Below are 15321 nucleotides of genomic sequence, written 5' to 3' on the forward strand. Positions count from 1 at the left end.
GACGTGGGCGCTGGGGACCTGCCGGCTCCCAGGCCCCAGGAAGACGCTGCCCCTGCGTTGAGCGGCCATAGGAAAGGTCCTCCTGGCTAAGGCCTTCAGGGAGCGGCCCTTTGCCCCGTACGATCTCTTCCCTCCCTTCCCACTGGTTGCCAAATCCTGTGAGGCTGTCCCTACTCTAGTGCTTCTCAGATGCTCTGGTCGGTTCAGGAGACCTCCCAGCCGTTATACAGCTGTGGAAATACCCTGGGTGCTGCTTCACTCCGAAGGCAGCAGCTGGGTTTGCCTCCCGACTGGACCCGCCACCGAGGCTCCCGAGCACTTGAAATGTGGCCAGTCCACCCGAGACGGGCTGTGAGTGCGCAGTGCACATCAGACTTCTAAGACTGAGTGTGCAGGGCCGGGCGCGATGGCACACGCGTGTAATCCCAGCACTTTGGGAGGCCGAGGCAGGCGGATCACGAGGTCAGGAGTTCGAGACCGGCTTGATCGTGGTGAAATCCCTACTAGAAATACAAAAATTAGCCGGGCCTGATGGCGCGCGCCTGTAATCTCAGCTACTCGGGAGGCTGAGGCAGGAGAATCGCTTGAACCTGGGAGGCAGAGGTTGCAGTGAGCCGAGATCACGCCATTGCACTCCAGCCTTGGCAACAGAGCAAGACTCCGTCTCAAAAAAAAAAAAAAAGACTGAATGTGAGTGTAGGGGCTGGGGGACACAAGGTACAGTATTTCGTTAATAACTTTACTTTGACTACTATGTATTGAAATACTCTGTATACATACGTTGGATTACATAATAATATTGAGGCCAGGTGCTGTGTGACTCACTCCTGTAATCCCACCGCCTTTGGAGACCGAGGCAGGTGGATCCCTTCAGCCCAGGAGTTCGAGACCAGCCTGGGCAACATAGTGAGACCCCGCTCCCCCCCCCCGTCTCTACAAAAAATACATTTAAAAAATTAGCCATGGCCGGGCGCGGTGGCTCAAGCCTGTAATCCCAGCACTTTGGGAGGCCGAGACGGGCGGATCACGAGGTCAGGAGATCGAGACCATCCTGGCTAACACGGTGAAACCCCGTCTCTATTAAGAAATACAAAAAACTAGCCGGGCGAGGTGGTGGGCGCCTGTAGTCCCAGGTACTCGGGAGGCTGAGGCCGGAGAATGGCGTGAACCCGGGAGGCGGAGCTTGCAGTGAGCTGAGATCCGGCCATTGCACTCCAGCCTGGGCCACAGAGCAAGACTCCGTCTCAAAAAAAAAAAAAAATTAGCCAGGCGCTGTGGTGTGCACCTGTGGTCCCAGCTACTTGGGAGGCTGAGGTGGGAGAATCACTTGAGCCCAGGAGGCTGAGGCTGCAGTGAGCCATGATCCCACCACTGCACTCCAGCCTGGGTAACAGGTAGACACCCTGTCTCAAAAAATAATATTTGTTTGCTCTTATATATATATATATATTTTTTTTTTTGAGACAGTGTCTCATTTTGTCATCCAGGCTGGAGTGCAATGGGCAATCTCGGCTCACTCCGCCTCCCGGGTTCAAGCGATTTTCCTGCCTCAGCCTCCTGAGTAGCTGGGATTACAGGCGCCTGCCACCACGCCCAGCTAATTTTGTATTTTTAGTAGAGACAGGGTTTTACCATGTGGACAGGCTGGTCTCGAACTCCTGACGTAGGTGATCCACCTGCCTCGCCTTCCAAAGTGCTGGGATTACAGGTATGAGCCACCGCACCCAGCCTCCTCTTTTATCTTTTAATGTGGCTTTTAGAAACTTTAAAATTACATAGAAGGTCTGCATTTTGTTACTGTTGGACACTGGCAGCCCTCCCTCTCCCTCACTTCCTGGAACCTGCTGCTCTCCTTTTCCCCAGGTGCCTGCCCTCTCCATTCCCCTCACTTTCCTCCGCTGGGAAGCAGCACCACCACTGATTTTAAAGTTGAAATTTGGCAGGGAAAAGGGAAATGCTCCCATGTTAAATGTATACACATTGACTGCAATAGCATCCTGACTTTTGAAATGGTAAAACGTAGAGTAAGTTGCTTTTGTACTTTGAGAGTTTGTGTTTGTTGATCAGTTGTTCATGCTTCTCATCCTTCACACAGGGAACTCCCTGCCCTAGAAGGTGAGTTCCTTGTGGTCAAGACTGGGTCCTCTGTGCCCCTCCCCCCAGTGCCAGCGGAGCAAAGGTCAGTCAGAGGTATAGGTTGTAACTGCTGGGAGAACTGTCTGCTTCCTCTGGGTGATTTTCTGGCCTAGAAGGAATATGAGTATGTGCCTCGCTGAGCACTGGCCTGGAGCCCACTTGGGAAACACCATCTTTTCAGAGCTCATTTTGATTGCAGGCACGGTCCCTTCTGCCCTCTGGACAGATGGAAATTGCTTCAGGTTGCTGTACTATCTTCCAGCGTTTTTGTGGTTGCCGTGAGCTGTTTTACAGACCACAATTTGGGGCCTGAGATAAGCTGGGCATGGTGTTGCCTGCCTATAATCTCAGCTGTTTGGGAGGGTGAGGCAGGAGAACAGCTTGGGCCCGGGAGGTTGAGGCTGCAGTGAGCCATGATCATACCACTGCACTTCTGTCTGGGTGACAGAGACCCTGTATCTTACAAAAAACCCCACCCCACATTTGTACCACATCTAGCTACGAGGTCAGAGTTCAGATGCCTAAATATTGGAGCTTGTGTTTTGTCCACTGTTGGGGAAAGAGTGAAGAGATTTGACTAACATAATGTTGATTAGCTTGTGATGGTTTGGCGGCAGCTTAGTCTAGAGCATACAGTGAAATAAAAAGGAAAAGTGTTCACAGACAGTGAGAACTGGGACCAAGTGGAGAATACTCAAGGCACACAGACCCGGCAAGGATCCCAGTGGCTGTGGATAAGTCTCTGGGCACACAGACCAGGCGAGGATCCCAGTGGCTGTGGATAAGTCTCAGGGCACACAGACCAGGCGAGGATCCCAGTGGCTGTGGATGAATCTCGGGCTGGCTCTGGGCCAGTGGAACACAGCTCAGTGCTGGTGAAGGCCTGGCCCGAGTAGCAGAGGACAAGGTTGCTCTTCAGCCCAGGTGGCTGTGGCCGACCTGACATCCTTCTATGAAAACCAGGGTGCCCAACCAGAACTAACCTAGATAGATGGCAGCATTTTTATTTTTTTCTTTGAAGATGGAATCTTGCTATGTTGCTCAGGATGGTCTTGAACTCCTGACCTCAAAGGATCCTCCTCTCTTTAGCTTCCCAAAGCGCTGGGGTTAGGGTGTGAGCCAGCATGCCCAGCCGAATCACAGTATTTTAGACGGATGCCATGGCTGCCCAGAGTGTCCTCTTAAGGTGCCTCTGCCCTTGGACTGGCTTCCTGCACCAACCCAACAGGTGCAGCAAAAGTGGGCTCTGGGAATGCTGGAGGGAGGAAGCCTGGTCTGCGATGGCCTGAGATGCCCTCCTCTATGGGGGTTGTTCAGTGGATGGAAATGTGCAGGGCATGGGTCCTGCCCCCAAGAATGCAGGCTGGTTCCGCTGGGCACCTGTAGAGGGCTGATACCCTTCTCCTGAGGCCTGCTCATGTGCCTTCTAACCCTAGGGTGAGAAGATGGGCTGTGTTCACCTCATGCCCAGGCCCTTCGAGGAGTGTGCCCTTGGGGGTCAGGGCCCTCCTGTGGTTGGCATTTCTTTGGATCATCACAGGTGCTCCAGACATCCTTTAGGGAGTCTCAGGCTTGGAGAAGGGACCCATTAAATATTGGTTAGTTGTTTTTTTTTTTTTTTTTCCTGAGACAAAGTCTCGCTGTGTTGCCCAGGCTGGAGTGCAGTGGCGCAATCTTGGCTCACTGCAACCTCCGCCTCCCAGGTTCAAGCGGTTCTCGTGCCTCAGCCTCCTGACTAGCTGGGATTATAGGCACGTACCACCACACCTGGCTAATTTTTTTTTTTTTTTTGGATTTTTTAGTAGAGACGGGGTTTCACCGTGTTAGCCAGGATGGTCTCGATCTCCTGACCTCGTGATATGCCCGTCTCGGCCTCCCAAAGTGCTGGGATTACAGGCTTGAGCCACCGCGCCCGGCCTTTTTTTTTTTTTTTTTTTTGAGACGGCAGTCTTGCTCTGTCGCCCAGGCTGGAGTGCAGTGGCACGATCTCAGCTCACTGCAAGCTCCGCCTCCTGGGTTCATGCCATTCTCCCACCTCAGCCTTCTGAGTAGCTGGGACTGCAGGTGCCCACCACCATGCCTGGCTAATTTTTTGTGTCTTTTAGTAGAGATGGGGTTTCACCGTGGTAACCAGGATGGTCTCGATCTTCTAACCTCGTGATCCACCCGCCTCGGCCTCCCAAAGTGCTGGGATTACAGGCGTGAGCCACCGCGCCCAGCCAATTTTTGTATTTTTAGTAGAGACAGAGTTTCACCATGTTGGTCAGGCTGGTCTCGAACTCCTGACCTCATGATCCGCCCACTTTGGCCTCCCAAAGTGCTGGGATTACAGGCGTGAGCCATCATGCCCGACCAACTGGTTAGTGATTAAATGTTTTGATTGATGCATTTTGTTTTTTTTTTCCTTGAGACAGAGTTTTGCTCTTGTCGTCCAGGCTGGAGTGCAACAGCGCAATCTCGACTCACCGCAACTTCTGCCTCCCTGGTTCAAGCAATTCTCCTGCCTCAGCCTCCCGAGTAGCTGGGATTACAGGCATGTGCCATCGTGCCTAGCTAATTTTTTGTATTTTTAGTAGAGACAGGGTTTCACTATGTTGGCCAGGCTGGTTTTGAACTCCTGACCTCAGGTGACCCGCCCGTCTCCGCCTCCCAAAGTGCTGGGATTATAGGTGTGAGCCACCGTGCCTGGTGATTTTTAAATGTACTGTGTGTACAATATTACTCTTTTGAGACAGGGTCTTGCTGTGTCACTCAGGCTGGAGCACAGTGGTGCAGTCATGGCTCACTGCAGCCTCCGCCTTCTGGCCTCAAGTGATCCTCCTGCCTCAGCCTCCTGAGTAGCTGGGACTACAGGTGTACACCACCATGCCCACCTAATTTTTATTTTTTTAGAGATAGGGTTTCCCTGTGTTGCCCAGGCTGGTTTTGAACTGCTGAGCTCAAGTGATCTGCTTCTGGCCAGATACTACTCTTAAAAATACAGTTCTCTGCCAGGTGTGGTGGCTCACACCTGTAATCCCAGTACTTTGGGAGGCTAAGGCAGACGGATCACGAGGTCAGGAGATCAAGACCATCCTGGCTAACATGGTGAAACCCCATCTCTACTAAAAAATACACAAAAAACTAGCCGGGCGAGGTGGCGGGCGCCTGTAGTCCCAGCTACTCCGGAGGCTGAGGCGGGAGAATGGCGTGAACCCAGGAGGCGGAGCTTGCAGTGAGCCGAGATCGCGCCACTGCACTCCAGTCTGGGCGACAGAGCGAGACTCCGTCTCAGAAAAAAAAAAAAAAAAAAAAATAGAGCTCTTAGAGCAAAACAGCTCCCTTTCAGCCTGCAGTCTGGTCGAAGGTATGATGGGGGTAGCAGCAGGCTCATGGGCACCTGGGCAGTGCTCTGAAGTCCCTCCTGTGTTCCCACTGAGCAGCAGCCCGCCGTGCCGGGAGGAGGGAGAAATCCAGCAGCAGCGCGGTGGGAGCGTGGGCCCTGCCGCGTGTAGTAGGTGATCATGGTGCAGGGCAGTGCTGGGCACAGAGAAGGTCCTCAGAAATCATGGTAACCCGTGGTTATTTGGTCACATCCCAGACCCTGACCTAGCACTGGCTGGCACTGTGACTTGTCACCCTCCTGAATGGAAGAAGTGTCCACCTGGGGGTGGCTGAGGAGGTGGATGCTAGGGGACTGCTGGGAGCTATGGACCTGCGGAGGTTGGGAGAGGAGACTGTAGGTGCCGGCTGCTGGAGGCGGGGAGGCCTATCTGGAGCACCAGGCAGTACAAACAGGTCCCAAGTGGGGCCACGAGGATCAGGTTAGACTTGGGACCCGAGAGACACGTCATGCCCACTGTGCAGGTGCCACCTCATGTTATCCTGCACCAGGGGAGGGGCCAGCCCAAAGTCCTGGCTGCTGGCAGCATGCCCGTACAGCTTGGCATCCGGGTCTGAGTTCACATGTCTAGCAAAGCTGGGAAAATCCAGGAGCAAGAAGGTGAAGCCCTTTGGCTCAGCCCGAGCTCAGAAGGCCCTTGCCCGATGAGCCGAGCTGCTGACAACAGCCTGGCACTGGGCTTGGGGACTCTGCTGGAGCATGGAAGCAGCGAACTGGGAGCATGGAGGAAACTGCCTGGCAGGGGCAGCTGCTGTGGAGCTCACCCTCCCTGGCTGGGCTGGTGTCTGTCCAGTGGGGTGACCCTCCAGCCTGTGGTTTCACCACCCCACCCCCTCTCCCCCCCACAGCACAGGCAGAAGCAGCAGTGCGACAGGAGACCACCTCACTTGGGGCCGGGAGCAGTTCTGGGAGAGTCTGGGTAGGGTCTTTGCTCCCTGCGGAATCAAGGGCTGGGGGCTGACCCAGCCTTTCTCTCTTGACTCCTCTGATCTGGGTCTGGACCAGCTTCTTCAGGAAGGTGCCATTCTGTTGGGGTGTCTAACATAGGGTCAGCTCTAGGCTCAGCCTCTGTGGCCCCCACAAAAGCCTGGCAAGGATGGGGTGAGGGGGCAGTGGGGCCCGCATGCAATGCCCTGGCACAGGTGTGTGGTTAGTGACCTGAGGCATGAAGGTGTCTCCCTGCCCACCCCAGCCCTGCTGATAAACCCCAGAGCAGCATGGCCTGCATCAGAATGACCGGTAGGACGGCCCCAGGGTAGCAGCTGCCTCTGTGTGGAATATGATTTTTCTCAACACCTGACCACAGAAGGCAGTTTGAAACTGGCAACAGGCCAGAAAACGGGTAATTTCTGAATGGACACTTGTAAGTGGTTCTTTTGTTACTCTGCCTCTTCTCCCTGCACAGTAGAAGGGCATGGGTTTGAAGTTCCTGAAGGCTCTTGGAGATGGAGCTCAAAGAGGAGGCAGTGCTACCCCCACGTGACTGCAGACACGGAAGAGCTGGGCTGTCCTGATGCTGCAATGGTTGGGGCCCCTGGCTGAGCGCACCTGCCCCAGGAGGCCCTGTGTGGTTTCCCAGTAGCCCCTTTGCACTGTACCGCAGTGGGGATGCCCTTAGTCTCCTGCCAATCCCATCACACCAAGCCTTTTCACTGTTGGGTTTCTGGCACTGCCCGATTCTGGAGGGTACCTGGCTGTGTCTGTGAAGAGCTGGTGCAGTAGGCACCTGTGGACCCTGCTACCTGGGTACTGACTTCCTGCCTCAGCCACAGCCACATGCGTCAGGGGCTACCAGGCCCACCCTGGCTTGGGCCTGTTCCTCCCTGGGTTTCCTTGGGATCCAGTCATTGGAGGGCACGCCGACAGCCGAGCCAACTTGACACCCCGGAGCCCAGCCAGGGAATCAAGCAGCTTTCCCTCTGGCAGCATCCGAGCTGCACAGACCAGGCCTGCCTCCCCATTCCCTCGGCAGGGACTGGCAGCCACAGCCACGGTCTTCTGCGCTGTTCTAGACTGTGCTGCCTAGGGCTGGTGTCGCTGGGCATCATTCTTTTCTTCCCAGATAGTTGCAAGGGGTCCAGCAGCCACAGCACTTCAAGGGGGCCCTGCCCCTCCCTTCCCATTACCCCACCAGGGTCATCTTCCCTTTTGTCTCCTAAAGCCTGTCAGGCAGCAGAGCAGCTAGGCCCTCCCCTGCCAGACCCTGAAAATGCCAAGCAGTAGACAGCCCTGGCTCCTTCAGGGGCGTTTATTTCCCGATCAGAAAAGGAGAAGCAGGGACAGGTGCCTCTGCCTGAGCCTGGCAGACACAACATGAAGACCAGGGACGGGGTCGGGGAGGCACAGGAGACAGCTCTCAGCAATGTGTGCACTTGGTCCCTTGTTTGTTCTTGGCTGGGTCAGGGAGGGCCTGCTAGGGGTGGTGGCACCGAGAGCCTGGGGAAACAGGCGGCAGGCCAGCGGCCCAGGGACAGCGCGGACGGAGGCAATAAATACTGATGGCCAGGCAGGGCTCCTGGCTGGGCCCAGGTAGGGTGAGTGAGGCTGTCCATTGACGGCTCTCTAGGGGGTGGGTTTTGGGCGCTGTCCGCTGAGACAGAAAAGGCAGAGGCAGGACAACACCCAGCCTCCTGGATGGTACTGAGGTGACTTGAGTTTTGGCAATTTGGCTTTCCCCAAGCCGCTGGAGCCATCTCCACAGTCCTGGCCATGGGAGGGGGCGGGCTGGCCAGGCACTGGTGGGCTGGGGAGCAGCAGCAGCACACCCCACATGTCCCTGGGTCACTGGGTTCGCCACCGGGGAAGGGACGGGGAGGCCACATGCTCATGCAGACACAGGGAGTTAGAGGCTAGTGAGGCCCCACGGCACACTCCACATGTTAAGGCATCATGGTTAGACGGGACTGACAGCGACAAAGGGGCTGGCCAGGGAGCAGCAGGGCTGGAGGATGGCCTGGCCCCCACAAGACCCTGCATCCCACACCCCAGCTCCACCACGGAGCAGCAAACGCACACGTCCGGGGCAACCACGGGGCCTGGAGAATGGCTGCTCCGCTCCTTCCTTAAGCCAGGCCTCAGGTGTGACAGGGAGATAGAACCTGGGGGGCACGGAAAGGGCAGCAGAGGCCTGGCTGGGGCCTCTCTCCCCCACAGCACAGGCAGAAGCAGCAACGAGACACAAGACCACCGAGGAGGCTGGGCCTGTGGGCGGGGGAGGGTCGAGGAGGGGGGTCGGAGGCACTCGGTTGAGCCAGGCCAGGGAGGCGGACCAGGGTGGGAGGGGCACGGAGGGCCTGTCAGCACTTTGGTATGGGGAGGGGAGGGGCTGGGGGGACACATCCGCCTGTCCGTCGTCCGTCCGTCCGTCTGCCCTGCCTGCCTCTGGCTGGGCTCAGTCCTTCCAGTCCTTCTTGATGGTGAGATTCCACTCCCAGGACAGGTGGTCGGTCTTGTCGTCGTCTGTGAAGCGGGACTTGATGCTGTAGCTGCCCCGGGCCAGCATACCCTTGGGTGCCTCCTCCACGGGGGTCAGGAACTCGTACTCCTCGGCCCGGGGCCCATAGCTGCCTACCATGTAGTCAGTCTTGTCAACTGTGGCACAAGGAAGAGGGCGGTCAGCGGCCCTGCCTCCCCGCTGGGCAGCACGCACCCAAACGGCCCCCTCCGCCCTGCCCGGGGCCCCACTCACTCTTGACGCCTTTCCTGTACGTGTGCTGGATGTACTTCATGCCGGACACGATCTCTCTGTTAACCTGCAGGACCCGAAGCCGAGATCAGGGAAGGTCGGCCCCAGTCCCGCCTCCCTTCCCTGGCCACAGCAGCCGATCGCTTACCCGGAAAGAGATTTTTATCCGGTACTCTACACCCTCTTTCAGCACAAACGACTGCTTCTTGAAGCTCTCCAGGTCACCTGTTGGGGGGACCTCTCCTTCAGTGACTGCCCAGCAGCCCCGCGCCCCCAGCCCTGCGCGGCCCCTTGGCTGCACTTCCCGAGATCCCCACCAGGGGCCGCCCGAACCCCCGCAGCCGCAGGGCGCTCACCTGTCAGGTCCAGCTCCAGGGGGCCCGGGGCCGAGCTGCACACCAGGGTCAGGCCAGTCACGACGACGTTGGGGACGTTGGGGTCTGGGGAGTGACAGGAGGTGAGGGCCTCACCCCCGCCAGTGGAAGCAGCGGCTGGGGAGCGGCAAGACAGCTGGAGTGCACGAGTGGTCACCGGGCTCCCGCAGCCCAGACTCACCTGCCGAAACGGCCACGCGGCCCAGCAGGGCCTCCTTGTACTTTCGCAGGCTCTCGTCGTCCTTGTCCAGCTCCTGGATCTCCTGGATGCTCTTCTGGGCCGGGGGCTTGTAGTTGACCGAGTGCTCATCTTCCTCGTTCTCTGCTGCAATCTGGGCCAGCTGCTCGGCTGTGGGCTCCTGCTCAGCCATGCTCACGCTTAGCCTGGGTCAGGACACCTGCGGGCGGGACGGTGGCAGGCCTTGGACCTGGATCCCCAACGGAAGCGCACTTTCTGAGCAGAAGCGTGGACTGCAGCCAGAGCTCCAAAAAGGCTCCAAGGGGGCCACCCTCGCTCCTCTCCTCCGCCCAACTCCTCCTCAGGGGCATCCTCTGGGGCAGTGTGAGGTGCCCCCACGCCAGGTATAACATCTGAGACAAAATGGGAACTGCAGCCGGTCCTGGGGAGAGAGGGCACACCTCCCCCCTCCACGATGGAGGAGGCAGCAGCCCCCGGCATGCGTGGGGCGGGGCTAGCAGGCCCCAGACCCAACTGGCAGGGCCCACACTAAAGCCTCTCTTATGGGCTTGCTGCTCCTGAGCTGCCCAGGCCCTTGCCCTACCGGGTAACGGGGCTGGCTATCCCTCAGTAGGGATGCTCCTCTGGCCGTGCTAGTCACATGTAAACCTGTGTGGTCGGCTCATCCTCATCCTTCAAACAGGATGCCCCTGGAGCTCGGATGCTAGAGGCGGCCAAAACACCGCAGGGAGCCAACGGGGCACGGGGATCCTAAGTATCTCCGGTTTCTCCACAATTGTGTGAGTCTGTGACCTACACTTGGGAGCTACCACAGCCGCTCAGTACCGTCGGGCCCTCTTGTAGATCGGGAGCCAGGAGTGCCCGGGGCAGCACTGACCCGGCAGGGACCCGAGCGCGGGAATATCAGGCTCAGATTCTTCCCGGCAGCGTGGGAGGTGGATCAGGGAGCAGCCCACCCGGGACGCCCAGGCTGGGGTCCAGGCCGCCCTGCTTCCTCCAGGCGCTGGGGCCTCTGCGCCGCGCAAGGGTGGCCGCAGGCGCCGGGATCCTAGGGCGCGGCCCGCACTTCCGCAGGGCCCGCAATCCGCGCCGGGCGTGGCCCGGGCGCTGGGGGAGGCCGCGCCCCAATCCCCGCGTCGCCCCGGAACGCGATGGACCGCGGCTGCCGGCCTGGCGTCCCCCGCGTCCCCAGGGAGGGGTCCTCCGGTCTGGCCCGGGCCCCACGCGCTTCGGCGGCCATGAAAGAAGCTCAGGGGCGCTCGGGCGGGGCTCGCAGTCCCCTGGCCCCCGCCGCCCCTCCGACCCGGGTCCCGCACGTGGGTCCGGGGCCGCCACCGCCCGGTCCCGCCCCGGCCCCGCCCTGACCCGCGCCGCCCTGGTCCGCTGTCACCGCGCCCCCGCCCGCCGAGACCCCGCTGCGGGCTCAGGGCGGGGCGCGAACAAAGGCGGAAGCCCCTACCCAGGCGCCCCCCGCCTCCGCCGGCGCCGCCGGTCCCCGCCCCGGCCCGCCGCCTCCGCCCCGCCACGGCCACTCACCGGAGGGTTCGGCCGCGCGGCTCAGGCTCCCTCCCGCACTAAATGACGAACGTCGTCGGCCGCCCCGCCCGCCCGCCCTGCCTGTCACTTCCGGGGTCACGAGACTTCCGCTCGCTCGGGCGGGGAAGACCAGGGCGCATGCGCGGCGCGCGGGTGGCCGGGGGCACGGCGTCGCCATCTTGCGGCCGGGCCTCGTGGGCGCGTTCCGCGTGGGTTCTGGAGTCGTCACCTTCCACCCCGAGCCCTGGCAGTGGTCACCTCTGTAAGCCAGGGCACTTCCCCCACGCGAGCCCAGGGCGCCCGCGCCCAGGAGGCGAGGTCCCGTCCCGCCTCTCGCCGCTGTCCAACCCGCGCCCACTGCAGGCCTGCGGCGGCCGCGTGGGCTTTGGAAGCCCGCGCAGGTGCAGTGCGCTGCCCTCCCCGGCCCAGTCGGTCTTACTGCGACTCTTGTTTCGGGGCCTTGTTATCTAGTCCCGGGCCTTCGGGGAGGTAACGGGCACGGGGATTAAGTTCTCGTTAAACATGGGCGAGTGCGCCGGCGCGCGGGCCGCTCCAGAGCTTTGGTGTCTCCCGTGGAAGGACAGGGCTTTGGGACAAGGAGGAGCCCCTTGCACGCCCACGCCCCGTGGAAAGCTCGTGGTGGGCGAGGGCGCAGCCGGGGCTTTTTTTCTCCAGGTTGAGACAGAATTCATGCGCAACTCGCGCGGCTACTTGGCGCAGGCACAGCTGCAGAGACCCTAGTATCCCTCAGGAATCTCGCGACTCCTCAGGACCAGAAGGCAGAGACCTCCTGGCACCGTGAGCAAATGAGGGGCTTCCTTAGCCTGGGCTTCACCGCAGACGCTCAGTTCCCCACTCCACTTGTTCCGAGATTTCACACATTCGCCCACAAGGACCGTGTTGAAGCATCGGGAACGGCCGCATAACGTGAGTGGCCTGGCCCAGCTGTAGTGCTCGCACCCAGCCCTGTGGTCTCCACTACTGGAGGCCAAGCCCCTAAAGGCCCTGCACCAGACACTGGGTGGGACGCTGCCCCCACGTCCAGCCCGCAGCACTTGTTAGGACTGTGGACTCGTTAGCGTGGACTCCTCTTTTTATTTATTATTTTTTTGAGACGTAGTCTCTGTGTGTCACCCAGGCTTGAGTACAATGGCACAATCTCGGCTCACTGCAACCTCCACCTCTCAGGTTCAAGCAATTCTCCTGCCTCAGCCTCCCGAGTAGTTAGGACTACAGGCGTGAACCAACATGCCCAGCTAATTTTTGTATTTTTAGTAGAGACAGGGTTTCACCACATTGGCCAAGCTGGTCTCGAACTCCTGACCTCAGGTGATCCACCCGCCTCAGCCTCCCAAAGTGCTGGGATTACAGGTGTGAGCCACCACGCCTGGCCACCCCACCTCTTTTAATCACTCTTGAGCTCCAAGCAGACAGGGCCCTGTCTGGCCCATACTGCCAGGCTTCTGGCAGGGAACCCAGGCTGGCCAAGAGAAGCAGAGACCACGCGCACACACGCTGCTTTGTTCGGACACATAAATGAACACAGGAGGAACAAAAAAAAAAAAAAAAAGAAAAACAAAAAAAAAAAAAAAAATGAACACAGGAGGGCATTTTTGGGAGCCACTCTGCCCAGCCCCAAATTCTTTTGAGCTATTTTCAGTTGATGCCTGCTCCCACCACCCACACCCTACACCCTGTCCCAGGCAATCACAGTCCTGCTTTTAGTATCTATAAACTTGCCTCTGATGGACACTTCACATAAATGACAATTATACTGTGTAATGTTTTTGAGGCTCACTCATGTTTTAGAGAGTATTTTATCCTTTTAAGATAAAATAATTTTATTTTAAATTATTGTGGGTATACATTTTGTTTGTAACCATTCCAGTTGGCAAACATTTGGATGGTTTCTTTTTTGTGCATTATGAATAATGCCACCATAAGCATTTAGGAACATTATAAACCATTATAAACATTGCATTAAGCCTTTTTATGAACATGTGCTTTCATTTCTCTTGGGTAGATTCCTGAGTGGAAGTCCCCAAATGTTTCCCAATGTAGGTGTGCCACTTTGCACCCCCTGGCAACGCTGGGCTGCTCCAGGTGGCCACAGGCTTGGCAACACCTGCTGTGCTCAATCCCAGCTGTACGAATGTGAAGCAGTGTCGTGTCACACTGTGGGTTGCACCTGCATTTCCCTGATGAGTCTTCCTGGGCAGAAACCTATTTAAATATTTCCTCATTTTTAATTGGGCTGTCTGAGTTATGAGTACTCACATATCCTATATACAGTCCTTTATCAGATATATGAGATGGGGCGCTGTAGCTCACACCTGTAATCCCAGCACTTTGGGAGACTGAGGCGGATAACCTGAGGCCAGGAGTTCGAGACCAGCCTGGCCAACATAGTGAAACACAATCGCTACCAAAAATACAAAAATTAGCCGGATGTGGTGGCGCACGCCTGTAGTCCCAGCTATTCGGGAGGCTGAGGCAGGAGAATTGCTTGATCCCAGAAGGCAGAGGCTGCAGTGAGTGGAGATCACACCATTGTACTCCAGCCTGGGCAATAAGAGCAAAACTCAGTCTCCAAAAAAAAAAAAAAAAGATATGTGATTTGCAGACATTTTATGTGGTTTGTCTTTCATTTTCTTAATGATGTCTTCTAAGGGGCAAAACCTTTTATTCTAGTGAAGTAGTTTTTTTCCACATGGCTCATGCCTTTGCTATCCTGAGAACTCCTGAGCTGAGGAAGGCGGATCACTTGAGCCCTTGGTGTCAAGCTGCAGTCAGCTATGATTGTACCACTGCACTCCAGCCTGGGTGACAGAGACCCTATCTCAAAAACAAACTCTTAGCCCAACTGGATATTGTAAAGATTTTACCTCGTATTTTCTTCTGTGACCTTCTGCTATATTTTATGCTTGTTGACACTTAGATCTACAGTCCATATTTTTTAGGTTAACTTTTGCATACGGAGTGAACATCTTTTCTGTGTGTAGGAACATCCACCTGTCCTGGCACCTCTTGTTGAGAAACTGCGATTTCCCCCAGTGCAATGCCTCACCGTCTTTGTTGAAAATTTATTCACCATAGGTTGGGCACGGTGGCTCACGCCTGTAATCCCAGCACTTTGGGAGGCCGAGGAGGGTGGATTACATGAGGTCAGGAGTTTAAGACCAGCCTGGCCAACATGGTGAAGTGTGGTCTCTACTAAAAAATATAAAACTAGCCAGGCATGGTGGCGCATGCCTGTAATCCTAGCTACTCGGGAGGCTGCGGCAAGAGAATTGCTTGAAACCGGGAGGCAGAAGTTGCAGTGAGCCGAGATTGTGCCATTGCACTCCAGCCTGGGTGACAAAAGCAAAACTCTGTCTCCAAAAAAAAAAAAAAACCAAAAAAAGGCCGAGCGCGGTGGCTCACACCTGTAATCCCAGCATGTTGGGAGGCTGAGGCAGATGGATCACAAGGTCAGGAGATAGAGACCATCCTGGCTAACATGGTGAAACCCCGTCTCTACTAAAAATACAAAAAATTAGCTGGGCGTGGTGGCAGGCACCTGTAGTCCCAGCTACTTGGGAGGCTGAGGCAGGATGATGGTGTGAACCAGGGAGGCAGAGCTTGCAGTGAGCTGAGATCGCACCACTGCACTCCAGCCTGGGCGACAGAGCGAGACTCCATCTCAAAAAAAAAAAGAGGCTGGGAGCGGTGGCTTAAGCCTGTAATCCCAGCACTTTGGGAGGCCGAGACGGGCGGATCACGAGGTCAGGATATCGAGACCATCCTGGCTAATACAGTGAAACCCCGTCTCTACTAAAAAATACAAAAAAAACTAGCCGGGCGAGGTGGCGGGCGCCTATAGTCCCAGCTACTCGGAAGTCTGAGGCAGGAGAAATGGCGTGAACCCGGGAGGCGGAGCTCCCAGTAAGCCGAGATCCCGCCACTGCACTCCAGCCTGGGTGACAGAGCGAGACTCCGTCTCAAAAAAAAAAAAAAAAAAAAAAAAAAA

At 57.1% G+C, this 15321-nt stretch overlaps 1 protein-coding gene across 4 annotated transcripts; it reads right to left on the reverse strand.

Annotated features, from left to right (window-relative positions):
- Positions 1–7750: 7750 nt before the first annotated feature.
- Positions 7751–11425, reverse strand: ARHGDIA (Rho GDP dissociation inhibitor alpha). 4 transcript variants are annotated; one of them, XM_025361592.1, is made up of 7 exons: positions 10654–11003; positions 9759–9975; positions 9560–9643; positions 9352–9428; positions 9207–9270; positions 9023–9109; positions 7751–8616 (listed from the first exon to the last, which is right to left on the reverse strand). In XM_025361592.1, the coding sequence occupies exons 2-7, from the start codon at positions 9946–9948 to the stop codon at positions 8300–8302; spliced, it is 819 nt and encodes a 272-aa protein (XP_025217377.1). In that variant the 5' UTR covers positions 9949–9975; positions 10654–11003; the 3' UTR covers positions 7751–8299. The 4 variants fall into 4 exon arrangements, with proteins under 4 accessions (XP_025217377.1, XP_025217380.1, XP_025217378.1 ...); XM_025361595.1 differs by lacking the exons at positions 9023–9109; positions 10654–11003 and adding an exon at positions 11313–11425 and having other exon boundaries at positions 7751–8977; XM_025361593.1 differs by lacking the exon at positions 10654–11003 and adding an exon at positions 11313–11425 and having other exon boundaries at positions 7751–9109.
- Positions 11426–15321: the final 3896 nt, after the last annotated feature.

The sequence above is a fragment of the Theropithecus gelada genome, chromosome 16, assembly GCF_003255815.1.
Source record: "Theropithecus gelada isolate Dixy chromosome 16, Tgel_1.0, whole genome shotgun sequence".
Lineage (NCBI taxonomy): Eukaryota > Metazoa > Chordata > Mammalia > Primates > Cercopithecidae > Theropithecus > Theropithecus gelada.

Coding starts and splice junctions, on each gene's coding strand:
- ARHGDIA (XM_025361592.1), bottom strand. CDS start 9,948: ATGGCTGAGCAGGAGCCCACAGCCGAGCAGCTGGCCCAGATTGCAGCA. Junction 9,429..9,559: donor CCTGGAGCTGGACCTGACAG/GTGAGCGCCCTG, acceptor TCCCCCCAACAG/GTGACCTGGAGAGCTTCAAG. Junction 9,271..9,351: donor GGATAAAAATCTCTTTCCGG/GTAAGCGATCGG, acceptor CGGGTCCTGCAG/GTTAACAGAGAGATCGTGTC.